The sequence below is a fragment of the Argentina silus genome, assembly GCF_951799395.1.
Source record: "Argentina silus genome assembly, chromosome: 7".
Taxonomy (NCBI): Eukaryota; Metazoa; Chordata; class Actinopteri; order Argentiniformes; family Argentinidae; genus Argentina; species Argentina silus.
In genome coordinates, this window is record NC_139661.1 from 9140234 (window position 1) to 9158249 (window position 18016).

The 18016-nt window shown below is 42.6% G+C and overlaps 2 protein-coding genes across 2 annotated transcripts in view; both read left to right on the forward strand.

Annotated features, from left to right (window-relative positions):
* Nucleotides 1-1002: 1002 nt before the first annotated feature.
* On the forward strand, nucleotides 1003-14442 carry LOC310807570 (neuronal calcium sensor 1-like). Its single transcript, XM_083674080.1, has 8 exons — nucleotides 1003-1204; nucleotides 4821-4845; nucleotides 8440-8578; nucleotides 10878-10956; nucleotides 11465-11553; nucleotides 11684-11761; nucleotides 12440-12556; nucleotides 13169-14442. Exons 1-7 carry the CDS (start codon nucleotides 1141-1143, stop codon nucleotides 12536-12538), a joined length of 573 nt encoding a protein of 190 aa, XP_083530206.1. The 5' UTR covers nucleotides 1003-1140; the 3' UTR covers nucleotides 12539-12556; nucleotides 13169-14442.
* A 1577-nt stretch (nucleotides 14443-16019) lies between these two features.
* hmcn2 (hemicentin 2) overlaps nucleotides 16020-18016 on the forward strand; it is a gene marked incomplete at its 5' end in the record, with an annotated part of 41779 nt that continues 39782 nt past the window's right edge. The window contains 2 exons of the mRNA XM_083673041.1: nucleotides 16020-16278; nucleotides 17913-17983. Coding sequence (XP_083529167.1) covers nucleotides 16020-16278; nucleotides 17913-17983 — 330 coding nt within the window. The remainder of the gene's footprint in view (nucleotides 16279-17912; nucleotides 17984-18016) is intronic.

Below are 18016 nucleotides of genomic sequence, written 5' to 3' on the forward strand. Positions count from 1 at the left end.
GATGCTGATTACCAGAGTTACATGCATAGGGAAGATAGACCTGGCCTGGAACAGAACAAACACTTAATGCACACTGAGGGAAGGTGCCATAGTGTCTTGTTTTTAGGACCAGCCATTTGCTGTGGTTAAACATCAGTGAATGCCGACCCCAGGCCTTTGACACAGAGAAATTCCATTATCCTTCATCTCCTGTCCGCTGCAAGAGGCGGACACCATTATTGCCACTGGGGAGGCCAAGAAGGAGGGAGAATTATGAGTTAGGATAAAAGAGAAAAGAGAACTGTCGTCTCTATAAACCCCTCAGCCTGTAAACTGGGAAAACAGCTTAGTGATTTATTTAAAGACCTGGACCAGATCCATTTGTTTGGATGCTGCTTTTGCATTTTAAATGACAGTCAAATCTTAGAGACCTTATGTCTATTATTAAGTACCGTTGCTTCTGTATGAATACCTAGGTTCTGAGCTCAAAGGTGTGAGTGCAACTGAAAGGAGAGTGCATCCAAGGTAATCCCTGTTCATTGTATTTTAGTTTACACACCCCCTTATCTCAGCTGTCAGGAGGGAGGATTCTGTCTTATAAGTTGCCCAGCGCTAGAGACAGTGGTGGGAAAGGAGGGTGGGAGGAAGAAGAGGGAAGAAAAGGAGGGGTGAAAGGAACAGTAAACGAGTGTGAGGGAGTGAGCATACATTACCCAGCGACTGAGTGACTCCCGTAACCAAGGACGAAGGTAGCAACGCATCACAACGCCACTCTCGCCCACTGAACAGTCTAAAGAAAGGGGAGGGAAACACTCTGCTTTCTGATAGTCAACACTCTTCCATTTCTTCACTGCTGAGTCCCTGTGGTTGAAGTGGGTTCCCTGGAGAGAGAAGGTTGAAGACTGGGCAGACCCTCACCACATCCAGAGAGGACAACACTGAACGCTAGTCTCATGTGGGTGGATGGAGTTCAGTCTACTTTTGATCTACACCTCATTTCACTGGTGTAATTGCATTCGTTTCGTCCACCGGTCCATATTTGCATGTGTTTAACAGAGGAGTGGACTGGGGAGTAGGTTATAAGGGGTGCTCGGTGTGTCAAGGTGGAGCTGGAGGCGTGGAGGAGCCTAACGCAAGGCAGTGTGGAAAAACGTACAGACCATGGGCAAGTCAAACAGCAGGCTCAAACAAGAGGTGGTGGAAGACCTGACCAGGAAGACCTACTGTGAGTACTCTCCTCTCTCTCTCTAACTTGTCTCCTTTTTCATTCTGGATGCTAGCTTTCTCACTCTGGGTGCTTGCCATTTTTCAACACTACGAGAAAAAACAGAACAAAGACTATTCTGGGGTTGCATTTTCCAGTATGTTTGTTATGCTGTATCTGTGTCTCCTATGACATGGTTTGATTATGACCCATGCATCTAGGCCTGTTTCTATTAATCCTGATGCAAACTATGATGCCAGTTTGATGCAAACTAAATGTCAGCTCTTCAGTAGAGATAGGCTATTTTTGGTTAGCAAAATATTTAATGTTTTCACAAATCCTGTTTAGTTCTGGTGTGGAAGTGGTCCTAATCAGCGTCTTTAAAAAACACTCCACTGGGGACGAGAGATCTATGAATATGCAGATGAGGGAGACTTTGGATCTGCAATAGAGGCTGATGGTTTGCCAATATGGACTTGCCTTCCTTACACATTATCATAAGTAGCGTACTGTATGCACATGTGACAGTTTTTATAAGGTCTCAAAGCAGCAGAGAAAAGAACCATTTATAAATATTATAGTGTTAGCCTAAGCATACAACAAAGTGACATGGAGGCATTTTCACCAAGAAAAGACATCATATCATGCGTGAGTTCTCTAATCACAAAAGATGAGACTCTTTGTCTCCATTTTTTTCTGAATATTATAGTTTGATGAGACGCAGTATCATATTAATTGTTAATATTTGTTGTCCCTATGGGCCTAAAATATGTAGGCATTTTTAGTGGGTAGTACAGTGTGCAGGTGTGAGGAGGGAGCTGACAAGCTGCTTAATGACAGTGTTCTTCGTGCGGTGGGCTTCACAACACCAGAAACAAGGAAGGCTTCTGTGGCAGGAAATTGCAGTGGTGATTGGGCTTCGTGCTGGGATGGGCTGTGTCCTACTGTCCTTTACCAGCACTCTCTTTCCTGTTTCTCTCTCTCTCCCCCCCATATCCCCTAATTGCCCTCTTTGAGCAGGGAATAGAATAGTGTAATTAGGATCTTATCTGCTTAGCATTGCTCAAAGGGGCACCCACTCCCTTACCCTGCTCTCATTTGACTTAGACCCCTTATCACTTCTCCTTTCATCCTATCAACCTTTCTCTATTTCTCCCTCTCCCTCTCCTGTTGAGAGGCTTTTAAATTCTTTTCTCTGCCTTTTTAGATACAATCCATTTCTGTTTCTTTCACATAGCTCTCCTTCCATGGTGTTGACTGCGGAGTTAAGGGATGTCGTTCCGATGAACCTTTTTGCCTTAAAAGCACTTTGACAGTCAACTACATCACGCAATTGTTAGGCTACTCCTTTTGGATGTGCATAATCATAATTCGATTCTGTGTGAGACCTAGCATTTATAACATTTCAACGTATGGCTAAAGACTACAGGCCAACTGGTGTTACCCATGCCTTAACGGTCTTTGGTGGAAACAGTTTGCCTATCACCTAAAACTGAAGTAGCTCAGCCTATCATTTTTTTTCTCTCCAAAAAAGCAATCCCAATAAAATTACTTCACGAATGTAATAGGCATAAAGCATGGTGTTTTTGTTCGTCCTCAGACTCCGATCAGAGGTTGATAGCGACAGAGAGCTGGATGTGTGCTGTGCCAGCAGCCCCTGCAGGGCAAATGAGCGGAGATTCTAGCCCTGCTCTCCTTCATCGGCTGACTGCATTACCGTCTATTGCCTTTGACTCAGTTACATAATACAATTTGATTAAATCGCAGCCATGGTGAATTGCCTCAATTTTTGGACGGCATTGACTTTTGAGGCCAATTTAATGGTAGCTTGGTATGCCTGACAGTTGTGAGATTGACTCTAGCATTTATTTCTTAAGAATGGGTCACATGATGGGTTTCTCAGTGAAACGCTGAGCAAGGCAAATTAAGGCAGGGATGCCTTGCACATGTGGCCATTGGTTACCCTGTGTGGCAAATTTGTTAATTATCTCTGTTCTGTAATAATCTACTGTTCCAGCCACACTGTGATTGTCATCAGAATTGATGGTGTACTGCACTAGGCCTAAGGCAAGGCTAGCCAAAGTCTTGACCCATCTTGTATTAAGCCTAATCTTAAGTATATTTGCTTAATCTATAGTCGAGGCTAAGTAGCCTACTCTTTGTCTAAATGGTATTAGTGGGATGTCACCATCCTCTTTATCCTCAAACAGCACTGACTCATCAAGTGTTTGGATGTTGGAGCAAATTATGATTGTCTCTCATGCGGCTCTCTAAATTTTCCCTCCATAAGGAATGCTTTGTTGATTGCTCTCTGCATAGCACACATGCTCATTTCCTGTTCATTTACACTGGAGACACTCATTTCAATGTGCCAGACACATTACAGTTGCACTCAGACAAAGCATTTAACAGAGCACAGACTGTCTGAAATTAAAGATAGGCTCCTGTCTGTCATAAATTAACCTTGTGGTATTAGTAAGCAAAAAAGTGTTCTGTCATGGTACATAAGCCCACATACCTTAAGCAGGGAAACAACACTGCTATGTGCACTGATTGAATAGCATTCTACATAAAAAAAAAAAAAAAAAAACATTATCAGCATTGAAATCACCCTGTCCAGATTGCTTTTAATGAAAGATGAAAAGAGACTGAAATGTTTATTTATTTATTTTATTTTTTGGCCGTATATTTTAGCGGCGTTTTTTCCCAAAAGGAGATTTGAGAGCGTGGGAGGAAAGGCAGACACCTACACTCACTTTTATCACCCTTCAGCTGTTCATGAGGACCTCCAATATTCAGTCACTGAAATGAGCTAGGCTTATTGGTACAGGAAAGATACTGAGCCCACTGCACAAACAGGATCTTTACCTGTATTCCAATTTGAGGGTACTCCATAGTTGTTGTATTATAAGGGACCAATATCATCCTGTTTTTTCACTTGGAAAAACAGAGATATTGATTTCATTTTCAGCCCTTGTTTCCGAAAGTATGCCCTGGGGTTCAGATGGTGAAAATTGCTTAGGTTTCTTTGGAGAGAGGAGGGAGGAGGGAGAGCCATCTGGGATTGGTTGATTAGATACTGGCAGATAATAATGCTGCTTGTGTGGGCATGATAACACGTCTCTCCCAAAGCTACTCTCCTTCCCAAGTTCACTGTTTACCTCCCCCTCCCCCTCCCCCTCCCCCTCCCTCTCCCTCTCCCTCTCCCTCTCTCACTCTCTTTCTCGCTCCCTCCCTACCTTGCTATTCCTCCTTTTGACCTTTGAAACAATAAAAGTCTGAACGTCCTTGGGAGCAATACATCATTTTAGAATAATCTAGAATAATCTAGTTTTGGGTGTGAAACCTTCTGTATACAGTTTGTTAACAATAAAGAATTCAATTACACATATCCTCAGGGGTGTCCCATGCAGCTCCAGAATGCTGAGTACAATTTATAATTGAGCAAAAGTGAGAACATAGATTGCATGATGAATGATGCAGATCCAAATTAGCTGTCAGTCACAGTACTACCTGATGATGGGAAACTGCATATTTGCAACAGGAATTAATTTCATGGTCAGGTCATCCAAATTGTCTGGCCTAGATATGGTCGTTTCTTGTCAAACTAAATGCTGTCTCTCTTTTTTTCTTTCAGTTACAGAGAAAGAGGTACAACAGTGGTAAGTTACACATTTGCTCCCATTTTCTATCCGTCTCCTCCCTATAAGCTCAGGTTTTCTAATGGCTAATTATTCTGGCATTATTGCATACATTGACAGAAATCCCGTATACTAGCCTCTGTCTTATCTTGACCCCTTGACAAACCCTTAGCCCTGTCCTGTGACTCTAGTTAGACCTTTATCAGCTTATGTGGATTGGCTTTGGATTCACCTGGAGAGTCTGCTGTTTACCTATATTTGGCAGGTGGCCTAGTGTTAATTCCCAGTGCCCTGAAGAGTAGATGCCATCAAAAGGCTGCCTGCAGGGTCAGTCTGGTGTGAACCAGTAGAGTGGGTCTGCTGTGGTGAAGTGGGACTAGGCATTTTTGACAGGAGCCTCCTGGGAAGTAGCCAGATTCTTCCTCAAGAGTTGTTGACTCATGTCTGACTGATGCTTCAGTTATGCAGCAGGTTATGAAATAGTTTCTACTGACAGGGAGTATGTTACTACATAGTGTGATTTAATTCTGACTTTGATCATTTTGTGATACATGGATATTGCTTCTGAAATCTATGGTATGAGGTGGATTTGGTACTGCAGCTTGCATTCTTCTCTCACACGCTGCCCCGAAGACAGAGGAGTTCTGAAAATAGATTCACTTTGAAGCCTGATAGTACTGGTACAGACATGACCCATGCCTCCCCAGCCTTCTTGTGCCGTTTCCAAGAGGAATTTCTGATAGCATTAGATTGAGATGTGCAAAGATCATGTTGCCTCCAGACACACTTTTATGTTACGTCAAGGCAATCGCTCAATAAGATTGCGTGGATATGATTACACAAATGTATAAAGCATCCTGAACGCCTTTTTTTTGTTCCAGAGCAATTGAACTGCAATGAGACAAAGCCAACTCATGACTCAAAACCAAATGATGATGTAGCAGCCTGAGCCTTTTGTAGGGAGTCATTCAGCAAGAATAACGTGCTGCAGATGTTGTTTCACAGTAAATTGAAGGGAAAACAGAAAAACTTAGAACTGCTCCGTTCCTTATGAGGCTCCCATGTAAGGTTTTTACCTTATTAGCTTTGGCTTGGTGTCATGACCTGATCCCTCCTGCATGAGATGAGTGCATGTGAGCTAACCGCATTGTTGCGCATGCTCTTACTATAAGGGGCCAGGGAGCCTGGGCACAGCCCCATCCATACGCAGTAGCAACAGCAGCAGCAGTTGGCAGCCAACGCTCAGCAGGTTCAGTGCTTCAGTATGGGCCCTGCCTCAGGGGCTGCCGGTCTGGGTACACTGGGGCAGAATAACCCCCTTGCCTGTATAGCCAGATCAACCTCAGGAGTCTTTTACAGAAAACTTTGCATGACTCCACACTTGAAGATCAGTGCCATGAGCAGTGAGAGAGTGTGAGGGATGAGACGGAGTTTAACCAGGGGGAATGCCAGATGGTGTGTAATTAGTGAGCAGGCACAGGCATCGAAGAATTAGACGGGTTAGATAAATGGATGTGTTGTGCACTAGATGTATATACTCCATTTTGATTCTGCTGTAAGAGAAAGCGACATTTGTAGCTTTGTGCTCACCCGTAATCAACAACAGTAGTGGCATACTGTGACAAAGTGTCACACTCGACAGGGACAAGAGAAAACAACAGTCAACAACATTGTAGCAGTTCACCACCATCACAGATGCCTGTTGTTAGAAAGCAGCCATTCATGTGTAGCCCCATGTTGCCTTGCTAGCTTAGACATAAGGTGGCTTGTCTGCTGGTGTGTCTCCTCATGAGTTTACTCATTTGCTTTTACAGTATGTAAAATGATTGAGAGAGAGGTAGTCTGCTACTTATTACCTGTGATTAAGTCAATTAGGTTTGTTTTACTGAGCTGTTATCATAGAGTACGGCAAACTGATATTGTTGAAATAGTGTTGTAGCCAAAGTATGCCGAGCTGTGTTGATATCACTACTGAAGAGATTTCCCTATAGACAATGGTAACTTTACAAATGAGTCACAAAATCTCACTTGAAATAGGTAATCTTTGGATTACGATATGCATTGTATTACCTGTGATTAAGTCACTTAGACTTCATTCCTCATTGTGCTGCACCAGGCTTTAATTTATCTGTCTCCAGACATGCAAATTAGAGTATTAATGTGGTCTTCTCTTTTTCTGATATGGAACCTCTCCTGGGATATTCACTCTGTCTCCATCTCTCCCAGGCTCTGTTTCATTCCAGGCCATGAAGGCAGGGTGTTTTATCTGCTAGGCAGATTAGAGTTTTGGAAGAGCCAAAGTATGAGTGTGACGAAGATGTGTCCTGGGTTTCATTCTCCATTGTGCTCTGTTTGGCCTTGAAGCATATCCTCAATGAGACAAGTCCATTGGTGAATCTCAGAGAAACATGTGAAGTTTTGTGAATTCACACAAGACACAGCGGATCCTCTCTGGAGATCTCCCCACTGAACGCTGTTCAGACATCAAGTGCATCCATATTGTAGACAAAGAAAGACAATCTAGCTTTGGGTGTGTTTTAATGTATAATTTGTTCCTTCCTTTCTTCCTTCCTTCCTTCCTTCCTTCCTTCCTTCCTTCCTTCCTTCCTTTCTTCCTTCCCTATCAATTACCTAGACTAATGTGATTGGAGTGGTCAAAGCAAGCTTTTCACTACATTGCTCTCACCATTAAGTCATGTCAGATCAATGTTTTGGAAGGTTAGGAAGGAGGTATGCATCATAGAGTATTCTGGTACTGATTTATTTTTAGTGCTCATTGTAAAGCAGTCTGAGTTGCATTTTTATGAACTGTGATAATTGATGTATTATTCCTATTCAAACTGGGCCAGAGAGAGATATCTCCTCTCTCATATGATCTCATAGAACTAGGCTATTCCTCCTCTCTGATTCCTGTCTCTTGCCTCCCTCTTGTACTCCCTGCCTCTAGAGAAACATTAAAGGATTTGTTATTTGACTCTGACAAGCAGAGTTTCATTATTGAGTTGTAGAATGAGACTTTCTATGTATTATTTTTGAGTGACTGCTTGAAATTGTTGAAGCAGTTCTATATTTAGGCTTCCTGACATGTTAAGTCGTTCTGGACATATTGCATCCAGAGGCTAGATGAAGTCCACAGATTTATCTATCAGTTATGCACATTATCAAAAGAAGCAAGAAAGTAATTTGATTTCAATTAAACTCCCTGTCTGTTCTATTGGATTAGGGAAATCGTCTTATCTGCTAGCGTGACAAATAGCTTTGGGTTGAACATTTTGATACGACATCCTCTTTCAAACTAGATCAGCGCAGTGTGTTCCCTAAGCGCCAGACAAATAGCCAACTGCTAACTTCTATTTGGCTGGCTAATTGACTGGCTAGAGGCCACTTCAGGCCACTTGATCTTGTAGGAAGCAACACACCACATTTGAATTTGGCCTGCTACCGTACTTGCAACTACTCATAAATGCTGTTTGCTCACAAAGAACTGTTTCTGATGCTCTGTATTATTGAACAGATTTTTATATTAGAGTTTATGCTGTACTTATAAATGTTCTTATCCTATTAATACGCTCTCTTGTATTCTCTCCCTCTTCTCTGTCTCTCACCCTCTCTTAGGTATAAGGGCTTCATCAAAGACTGTCCAAGTGGCCAACTGGATGCAGTGGGCTTCCAAAAGATCTACAAACAGTTCTTCCCTTTTGGAGACCCTACCAAGTTTGCTTCTTTTGTCTTCAACGTCTTTGATGAAAACAAGGTTTTACATTATTGTATTGTATTCCGATGTCCTGCATGTAGGCCTATACAAGTGCTTGTCTGAGCTCGCAATACAAATGTCTGAGCATTTCAAACATGTTAGTGTTACATCAAGTATCAAATGATAACACACTGTGAAAAGGTTAGATGTTGTCTCAGGTTGTTGCATTTGGGAAGTGTGAGATAATTCTAGTGGGATAGCAGTGTTTAGTCTCTGTGGTGCCTGGAGGGTGAAGGTAGCCTAACAGTCTCTAATCAAAGGGGGAATCAGGGGGAAAAGAGCGCCCTTCTGTAGGGTCAATCAGAGGTTCCACTATTTGAGAAAGTGCAGGTTAGTGCTGTGAAATGAAAGGGAGAAGTACTTTTAACAAAGGTTTTTGGGATTCACAAGTACTGAAATGCTGCGTGTCGTCTTATGATTTTGTTCTATACTCTTGGTCTCTGGGCCTTGGAAGAATCCACAAACTTGGTATTTAATGAAACATGTTAGCACAACCTGGCATTGCACTGTAAGTTATCATTTTGTATTATTCATTAAGCAACCTCATTTTTCTATGAAGGCAATCTGTTGCGTTGGTAAGAGCAGCCGTTGTTCCTGGCAGATTGGTGACCCCTGGCGGCCTACTGCCTGTGGCTAATGGGATGTGTGTCATGGAGATCACACAAACACTGTTTCTGATGCTTATTTATTACCTTCATTTGTGTCAGACACCCTGTAGTTAGAGAATGCATTGGTAATCATCTTCATGTAATCTGTGTCTAGTTCATTTCAACTCTTTTACAACGGCTGGCCTGGTCTGATGTCTGGTGGAGATAACACCAGTCTGAGGACATAAAGAGCTGCTGGACTCAGCTCAGGAGAGTTTCTGACCAGGGTTGACTCAAGTGTGTTTAGCTACAGTAGTGTGAATGTAGGGTCAGACTATTGGAATAGAATTGATGATGACTACTTCACAGGGTAACTGTCCTTCATTCATTCCACTGTATTCTCGCAAAGCTGTTGATTTGCTTACTTTATGGGGAGAAGCTTCCACAACAGAGGCTGATGTAATGCATGAATGGCACTTCAGTGTTTTTATGCAATGTGAAAAAAGAAATAAGTTGCGCAGAGTTGTCTGAGCTTTGATTTCAAAACGTCTTCACAGCAAGAGCTGAATTTGCTCTCTGTTTTTGTCAGTGCTGCTGCAGTGCTGCATTCCATTTTATACTTGACCACTATCTTTACAGGCAGACATTTCCATTTACTGCACAAAGCGTAGCCTCGTAGCAGGGCACGGCGGGCCACAGATTTGCCCCCAATTTTTGGAAGGAAATTGCCAATTCGGAGCTCTGTGGCAAGATGCTGTGTGGGAATACAATATAGCAGGGGAGATATAAAACTGTCTGGAGAGGGTGTTTTACCCTGTAGGACAGTGGGACAACTGTGAAGTCCATTTATGATATACACTCACCGAGCACTTGATTAGAAACACTATAGTAATGCTGGGTAGGGCCTCCCTTGGTTACCCAATGTTGGTAACATTCCTGAGATTCTGGTCCATGATGACATGATTGCATCACACAATTCCTGCAGATTTCCATTTCTGGTGCACTTTCAAGCTGTGAATCTCCAGTTCTACCACATCCCAAAGGTGTTCTATTGGATTCAGATCGGGTGACTGGGAAGGCCACTGAAGGACACTGAACTCATTGTCATGTTCATGAAACCAGTTTGAGACGACTTTTGCTTTGTGACATGGTGCATTATCATGCTGGAGGTAGCCATTAGAAGATGGGTAAATTATAACCATGAAGGGATGCACATGGTCAGCAACAATACTCAAATAGGCTGTGACATTCAAGCGATGATTGATTGGTATTAACGGGGCCAAAGTGTGCCAAGAAAACATTCCCCACACCATTACACCACCTCCACCATGAGAAGGTGTACAGGTGTTCCTAATAAAGTGTTCGGTGAGTGTATAATCAATAGCAAGCTGTAGAACTTCCTTGGCTGTTATAAGAATACAGGGGTTCTGTGTGTGTCTGTGTAATAACTTTCAAAACTATCTGGTGGCAGCATCCATCTTGCTAATGACCAGCGTTGACATGCTTTAGCCTCGGGGGAGAGCCAGGTGCAGGGCAGAAATAGCAACTGACTGTACCACGAGTCTGTCCCACTTTTTCAACAGACCTAACAAAGCGTTGTTGAATGTTAGTGTGAAGGAAGATGTTCATTCTGTCTCTGACACATTCTTTCTGTCTGTCTGTCTGTCTGTCTGTCTGTCTGTCTGTCTGTCTGCCCTCCTGTCATTCTGCAGGATGGACGCATTGAGTTCTCTGAGTTCATCCAGGCGCTGTCTGTGACCTCACGAGGGACTCTGGATGAGAAGCTCAGATGTAAGGAGGTGACCTTTCACACTGGCCAGCTACACAGCTACCCCCTGGTGCCGTACTCTTCAATGACAGGATTTGGGCCTTTGTGCTCAGTTTGTTATGCATGAACAGAACAAAGAGGTTTACAGGCTCATACAAGTCAACAAATAAGCGATTGTTAGGTATACTAGCACGTTGAGTTCAATGGTGATGCCTCTGGGTTTGGATCAAACAGATCTAGGGCCAAGTGTTTTTTTCTTACCACATGACCTGCCTAGGGAAAACTCTAGGCTCTATTTACAGGGAAACTCCCTTTCTACCCACTGTAAATTTGAGACATAGGTCTGCAAGGAGTGCATTCCATCAAAAGCCTTACCCCTCACACACACCCACTCATTTTCTACACACATGTCTATTAGTAAATATACACACACTCTCCACCCCATCTACACCATCACTTACATACTATTTACTCTTGAGGTCTTTAGTTCATGCTGGATGCTCACCAGCTGTTTTGCTGCTGTCTTTACAGGGGCTTTCAAACTGTATGATCTTGACAACGATGGTTACATCACACGAGATGAGATGCTTAATATCGTAGATGCCATATATCAGATGGTGGTAAGTGATACAACACAAACATGTTGTTTTTCAATGCCCCAAAAAAGGATATTGTAAATATGTAACAGTGACACACTGCATTTCACTAGCCTGTCTGCAAGACCTTATAGCTTAAACATATCTGTTTCAGGGAAACACTGTAGAGTTACCAGAAGAAGAAAATACCCCAGAGAAACGAGTGGACCGTATTTTTGCCATGATGGACAAGGTAATGTCTATTCCCAAAATAAACGACTGTACACCCCACTAACCCCGACCACTAATGATACCATTATGATGTGGTAATAAAGTCAACTATTCTTTGTTCCACTATGTAGGCCTAATACATCACTTTTTCTCTCCATAAGTGTAAGTACTGTTCTAATGAACAACCCCTCAGAAAGGACGGAATTAGTTTCTTCTGCTATCCTTGTAATGGCAGTGCACCGAGGCAGGCAGTTTAGAGTATAGAACTTTTAGTTGTAGCCATTCCAGCGTCACTAACACTGCCTGCAGTCTATAAACACCACCGATACTCCTCCCTCCACCACCAGAGACCGGTGCTAATGCCCACTCGCTCAGACCTTCCTTGGCTACACTGAAAGATGAGATGGAGCCTGCTTGGGCGTGCTGCATGCCCAGTGCCAGGACCAGTGGATCGGACTAGCGAGACTAGCTATAAAATAGAGCACAGCAGCGCTCAGTCATTTCTATAGGCGGAGGGGAGAGGGCTGACCAGTGTGACCTGAGGTGCACTGAACGGCATCAGCCAAACTGTGGTGATACATTACTCATCATTTGTTTGAAGAATCACTTTGCCTCCTGCTGGTGAGAGAGAGTAAAATCATTCCTAATCTATGATGAGGGGTGTTGCGGTTCCATCGTGTCTCCTGTGTGTTGATTTCAGAATTCGGATGGCAAGCTGACCCTGCAGGAGTTTCAGGAGGGTTCCAAAGCAGATCCCTCCATTGTACAGGCCCTGTCACTATATGATGGGCTTGTATAGGGCCTGCAGTGCTCAAAGGTGAGTGGAACAGTAATCAGGTGGCATTGAATTCAATATTCCAGCAATTCATTTTTTCATTAGTTATGCCGATATATCATGCCACCAGAAATGTGGCTATTTTTATATTAGAAACATTCTGATTAAATATGTCTATATTGTTGTCTTTCAATTCAAGTTCACAGTGTGATTTATTCTGGAGAATGTAGGAAGTACAGTGTAGTGTTTTTTTTTTTTTTTTTTAAACAGCAGAGACTCTAGCCATGGGCTGAAACAATGCACAGAGGCTATTGTCAGCTCACAGTTTGCCCTCATGAATTATTCAAGTAGCTCTGCTGATTGCTGGCAATCAAACAGCCTTGCGGTGCTCAGCTACCGTAGCTGGCCTCTCCACCCACTACCTACAGTAATGTATTCCACTGCTCTTGATTAGCCATTAAATCTGACATCCTGCTCAACATGTGGTAGACTGTGTTTGAGCAGTTTAGTGGGCCTGTTGGGGCAGCTTGACTTTCCAGTAGTATTGTGTAACTAATGTTATTGAGTTAAATGTCACTAATGTCAACAGAATGCTGTACTGTTTCAAAGTCTGATTCGTTGCCATGATGTACTCAGTGGTGAATGTTATTACAGATCCCCTGATGGGTACTACTCAGCGTCATCACACCTGCAACGTGAACATTTTTTATCACCTGCTCCACCGGGTTGCAGATGGGACGGGGTGGGGTTACATGCATGACATTTTGTTGCCAACTGCACATCTTCATCTCCACCAAGTATCGTCAGCAGCACTGGGCCTGTTGGTGTCACGTAAGGAAGAAAAAACAACAACATGAGGAGAAACTGAACTTAAATATCCATGCAAGGAACTGTTGAGTTGTCGCCCCAAATCACATGATATGCGTCTGTGGTCTTCACTGAAGAACGTCTCAGCAAACAAGGTGTATAGTAAAAATTAAGGACAGCCCTGAAGAGCCGTCTCAGAGAGAGAGAGAGAGAGAGAGAGAGAGAGAGTGAGAGAGTGAGAGTGTAAAAGTGTTTGTGGTCCACACCGCACTGGATGTTTCTGCTGGAGCTGTGTGGGAACTGAGCCGAGCCGTTGTGATGTCACCGGTGGAAAGCTGTCACAGCTACCTGAGAGACACAGCAGCCGAAGGCCTCGGCAGGAACTGACTGTTTTGAGAGTGTGAAAAAAAAACGTAATTTATGAATCCATGTACTGTATCATATACTATAAATAGGCTTGTCATATTTAATATTCTGCTTTGCTTCTTTTGTGGGAGTGTCACTTCAGATGGAATGAAACACACTTACATGTTTTTATCAGAATTTTGAGAACTGCTTCATTCTGATGTAATTTCTCCTTGCTTTTATTTGGGGTAATAGTGGAATGGAGAGGGGCTTTTGTATGAATGTGTTTATTATGTTTGTGGTATGTGTGTCCTATTGTGTTGTATGTGTGTTCCCTTTCCCATTAGCATTAGCGTTCACTGCAATGTCTCAAACCCACATCCTGAATGACATGACCAAGCAGCACAGTGCAATTGACATATCTGAATTGAGGCTCATTATTTCTTTTGAGAGCATCTTACTCCAGCCTGTGTACACACAAGGCCTCAGTCATTTAGAGACAAACACACATACATTCTCGTTGTAAAGCTTTTGCGAGCTGTATGCTTGAGACTGTCCTCTTTGTGTCTGTCCTGTGTGTTAAACAAAAGCCATAGGTCCCAGCATGTGATGATGCCTTTTTTTTTCTCTAGTCGTGGGTAATTTCAGTCTGAGCATCAGACTTGCCAGCTTTAATGATTTGGTCTTATACATGTGATTTAAGTCATGCTATTTTTCATCTTCCCTGTTGTTTATATAGAGCACAGAATAAAATGCATTTTACGTGGCTGCTTTCACATTAAGTGCGATTGAAATCTGTAACTTTCATATTTTATAACTCCCAAAAGTCAATCTGTTTCCTATATGATTACTCAGTTCTGTCAAATGAGGAAACACAATATTTGCTCAATGGAGATTCATGCTTTTACTTCAATCAAACATGAATAATTATTCTGTTACATTTAATTTAGGATTTATCAATCAAATCATGGTTGTTGTACATAGTAAAACAAAATATGTATTCATCTTGTGTCTTACAAAGTGCATGATGTCACTATATGTTTTTAACATGTTATGTTTCAACTATTACCAGGACAGATAGGCCAGCTTCAAATAGACCATGATGAATGATACTGACACTTATTAGGTGTCTGAAATGAAACTCGTAGTGATTGGCTATAGGCTTCTACAAGGCCTCTACAGGGCTATTAGTCTGCCCAGCACTGCCCACCACTATTCAATCTTATTCAACTGGGCTTGGAGTAGGAGATGTCCAGAGCTATTAGGACTGGAGTAACTATACCCCAGGAGTGCCAAAGTGTGCCATGCTCATATCTCAGAATTGTGACCTGGTTTATAGGAGGACAGTATTTCTGTATCATTGCAGAGCAGGGCTTCAATACGTGTATTAAAAATACAATGCTATGCCTTGACAACAATAGAATTTGGCTAAGCACATAGGCCTACATCAGCCCCTTTCCTTCCTCCTGTGGTTGCATTATCTCCTCGTCAAACTTCCGCTATGCCATTGCTTGACAGGCATTGCATGTTTCTTTTTTGGCTCTAATAAAAAAAAAAAAACACGAGATAAATCCATCAGTGCCTGGCTCAGCATGTGATGTAACACGCACCCCGTTCTTATCAGGGTCTGTAATCTGAGGAAAAAGGACATTAGATTTCCGCTGCCTTTCCTTTTAAAAAACATCTGGCATTTCTCTGTGTCGTGTCAAGCCACTCCATTTACTAGAGGGTATACTATACTTTCATAGAGTGGGCAAGTATAAAATTAGATGAGTGCCAGCTGAATATAAATGATGGCTATTAATACATCCGAAGTCATTTGGACAATGTTCTGAACACATGACCAGAATTATTAAAAGTGCGTAAAGTTGTACACATTTGCATCTCTGGTTTGACACTTCACTGGCTAATATGCTGGAATACCCAGCGAAGAGAATGTGGGATGGGGTTAGGGCTGGAAGTCACAGTCGGGTCAAGTTACACACAAAAAATCAGGTTGTTCCTACTCAGGACCCTTTTAACACCCATCCCCGCCCCCGTTTGCAGCGCTCAGCGTAACATTTCTCCAGGGGAGTCTACTCGCTTCAGTCTCTCCAAACTTTTGCGCACGGATGTAATTCTGGGGAAAAAGTGATAGCCATAATCTATATCTATAGGACCAGTGCGTTTCAATCCAGGCGCATGAATTACAACCAATGTATATTCGTTTGGAATACTTTACGCAGTTATTGAGGCTTTATTTTCTGACTTTTGGATACGCATCAAAACTTGTTTTTAATTAATTCGTGTTTTAATGAGTTTGTTTCGTATATTTTTTTAAAAGCATATCGCCTACAAATGCAGTAAATTGAGAATGACCGGTACTGTGTTGAGGTGCCTTGTCTTGGCGCTCTTTATTTGTGAGCACAAGGTCCTGGCCGTCCCCGGAGTTGAAGAGGATGTTGGTTCCAGTGACAGCGCTTCAACCCTGGCCTTTGTGTTCGATGTTACCGGCTCCATGTACGACGACCTCAAACAGGTGATAGAGGGCGCCTCTCGGATCCTGGAAAAGACCCTCAGCCGGAGGACCAGACCCATCAAAAACTTTGTCCTCGTCCCATTTCATGACCCAGGTAAATAGAAAGAAGAGAGGTTGAATTATATAAATTGATGGACTGTTGTCAGCCTGAAAAACATTTACTATTTAGGCTGAATTAAATCTCCATATAAAGTAAATAATGAACATGTTTTTTTCTTTACAATTTCACTCAATATTTGTATGATTCTGATTATTGAAGCGACATGTTTTAATGAAGCCATTAAGGAATAGTCAAGGCACTAATCTTGAAAACGATTTCAAACATTAGAAGTCAAACATTATTTGGGGTACTTTGTAGATCATTTATTTTATTTATGCAGATGCTGATTAAATCTCTGTTTCAATAGACCATGCTTCACTATTTCAGAGATTGTTAGATTGGAAACTCAATTACATTCGGTGTGAAAATCATTCACTTAGACACATGAGACACTACTGTATTTGAGGTAGTGGATGTGCTTAAACCTGACACTTATACTGAAAACAGTCAGTGTCTTCAACAGTAAAGGAATGTGGCAACAGGTAAACCTCTTCCCAAGTATCTGGGAAAGCTGGAGCTTGAAAATAAGAGTGCTCTAATGGGGGGAGGGTGTTCGAGCACTGATGAGAAGCATATGCTGTCTGCTTGTGTGTAATTACCCCAATCACCCCCCATCCAACCCTCCGGAAAGCCTACCAACCCCAGTCACCAAGCCTGGGTGGAGGGGGATGGTGCACTCCACTAGCACCACACATTCTGTCTGTGTTTAATGTGGTGTGCCCTTGGGGACCTTGTAAACTTCTGAGATCGCAAAGAAACTCTGTGACTGACAAAGAGGCGTGACAGTGTGTATCAGTGTTTTATGGGCTCTCAGTCATCACTGAAGAAGGGACATAAACACCATGTATAGGAGGGGAGAGAGTGACTAAGAAATAATCACCAGTTCGACACATGTCCAGAAGTCCTGTATTAGTAATGTCTAGAAGATAATTACAAGTAACACTTGCAATGTGAATGGGCATAGGCATGCACAAATTCATGATTGTGTGTGTGTGTGTGTGTGTGTGTGTGTGTGTGTGTGTGTGTGTGTGTGTGTGTGTGTGTGTGTGTGTGTGTGTGTGTGCGTGCGTGTGTGTGCGTGCGTGTGCGTGCATGCTTGTGTGTGTCAAGGCCCATTCACATTGCATGTCACACACAGACACACACACAGACACACATACACACACACTGCCCCAATTTGGGCTCTACACTACAGTGAAACACTGTTCTGTATGTCTAACTATTCTATATCACAAAGAATATAGTCTCTGTGTGTTGGTTAATGTTCACTGCTTCATCGATCAGCCCCTGAAGGAATCCAAATAAGTGTCAGGTCAACAGGCTCTTTTATTTCATGGAAGTATGAGAGGGGACCAGGTCACCCAGCAGTGCTGACTGCAGCAGTAAACTGAGCTAATGACTACTCAGTCATCATGGGTATTGTAGTCATACTGTAAGCATGTACAGTATGTGTCACACTGGTCGGGAGACAGCACAATACCATCACAGAAATCCTAGAATACTCTAACTGACTTGCTATTTCTTCTTTTGCACATTCTTTTTTTGATTGATTGTCCTTTGATTATCCGGTTATTCCTCATATATAATGTTATTACCATCCACATGATGATGATCCACATCCCGTAAAGAAATTGGCCCTGTCTCCATCACTACTGACCCGCAGAAGTTCCAACGAGATCTGCAGGAGCTGTTTGTCCAGGTGTGTATCAGAACATCAGCCAGGACCAATGTA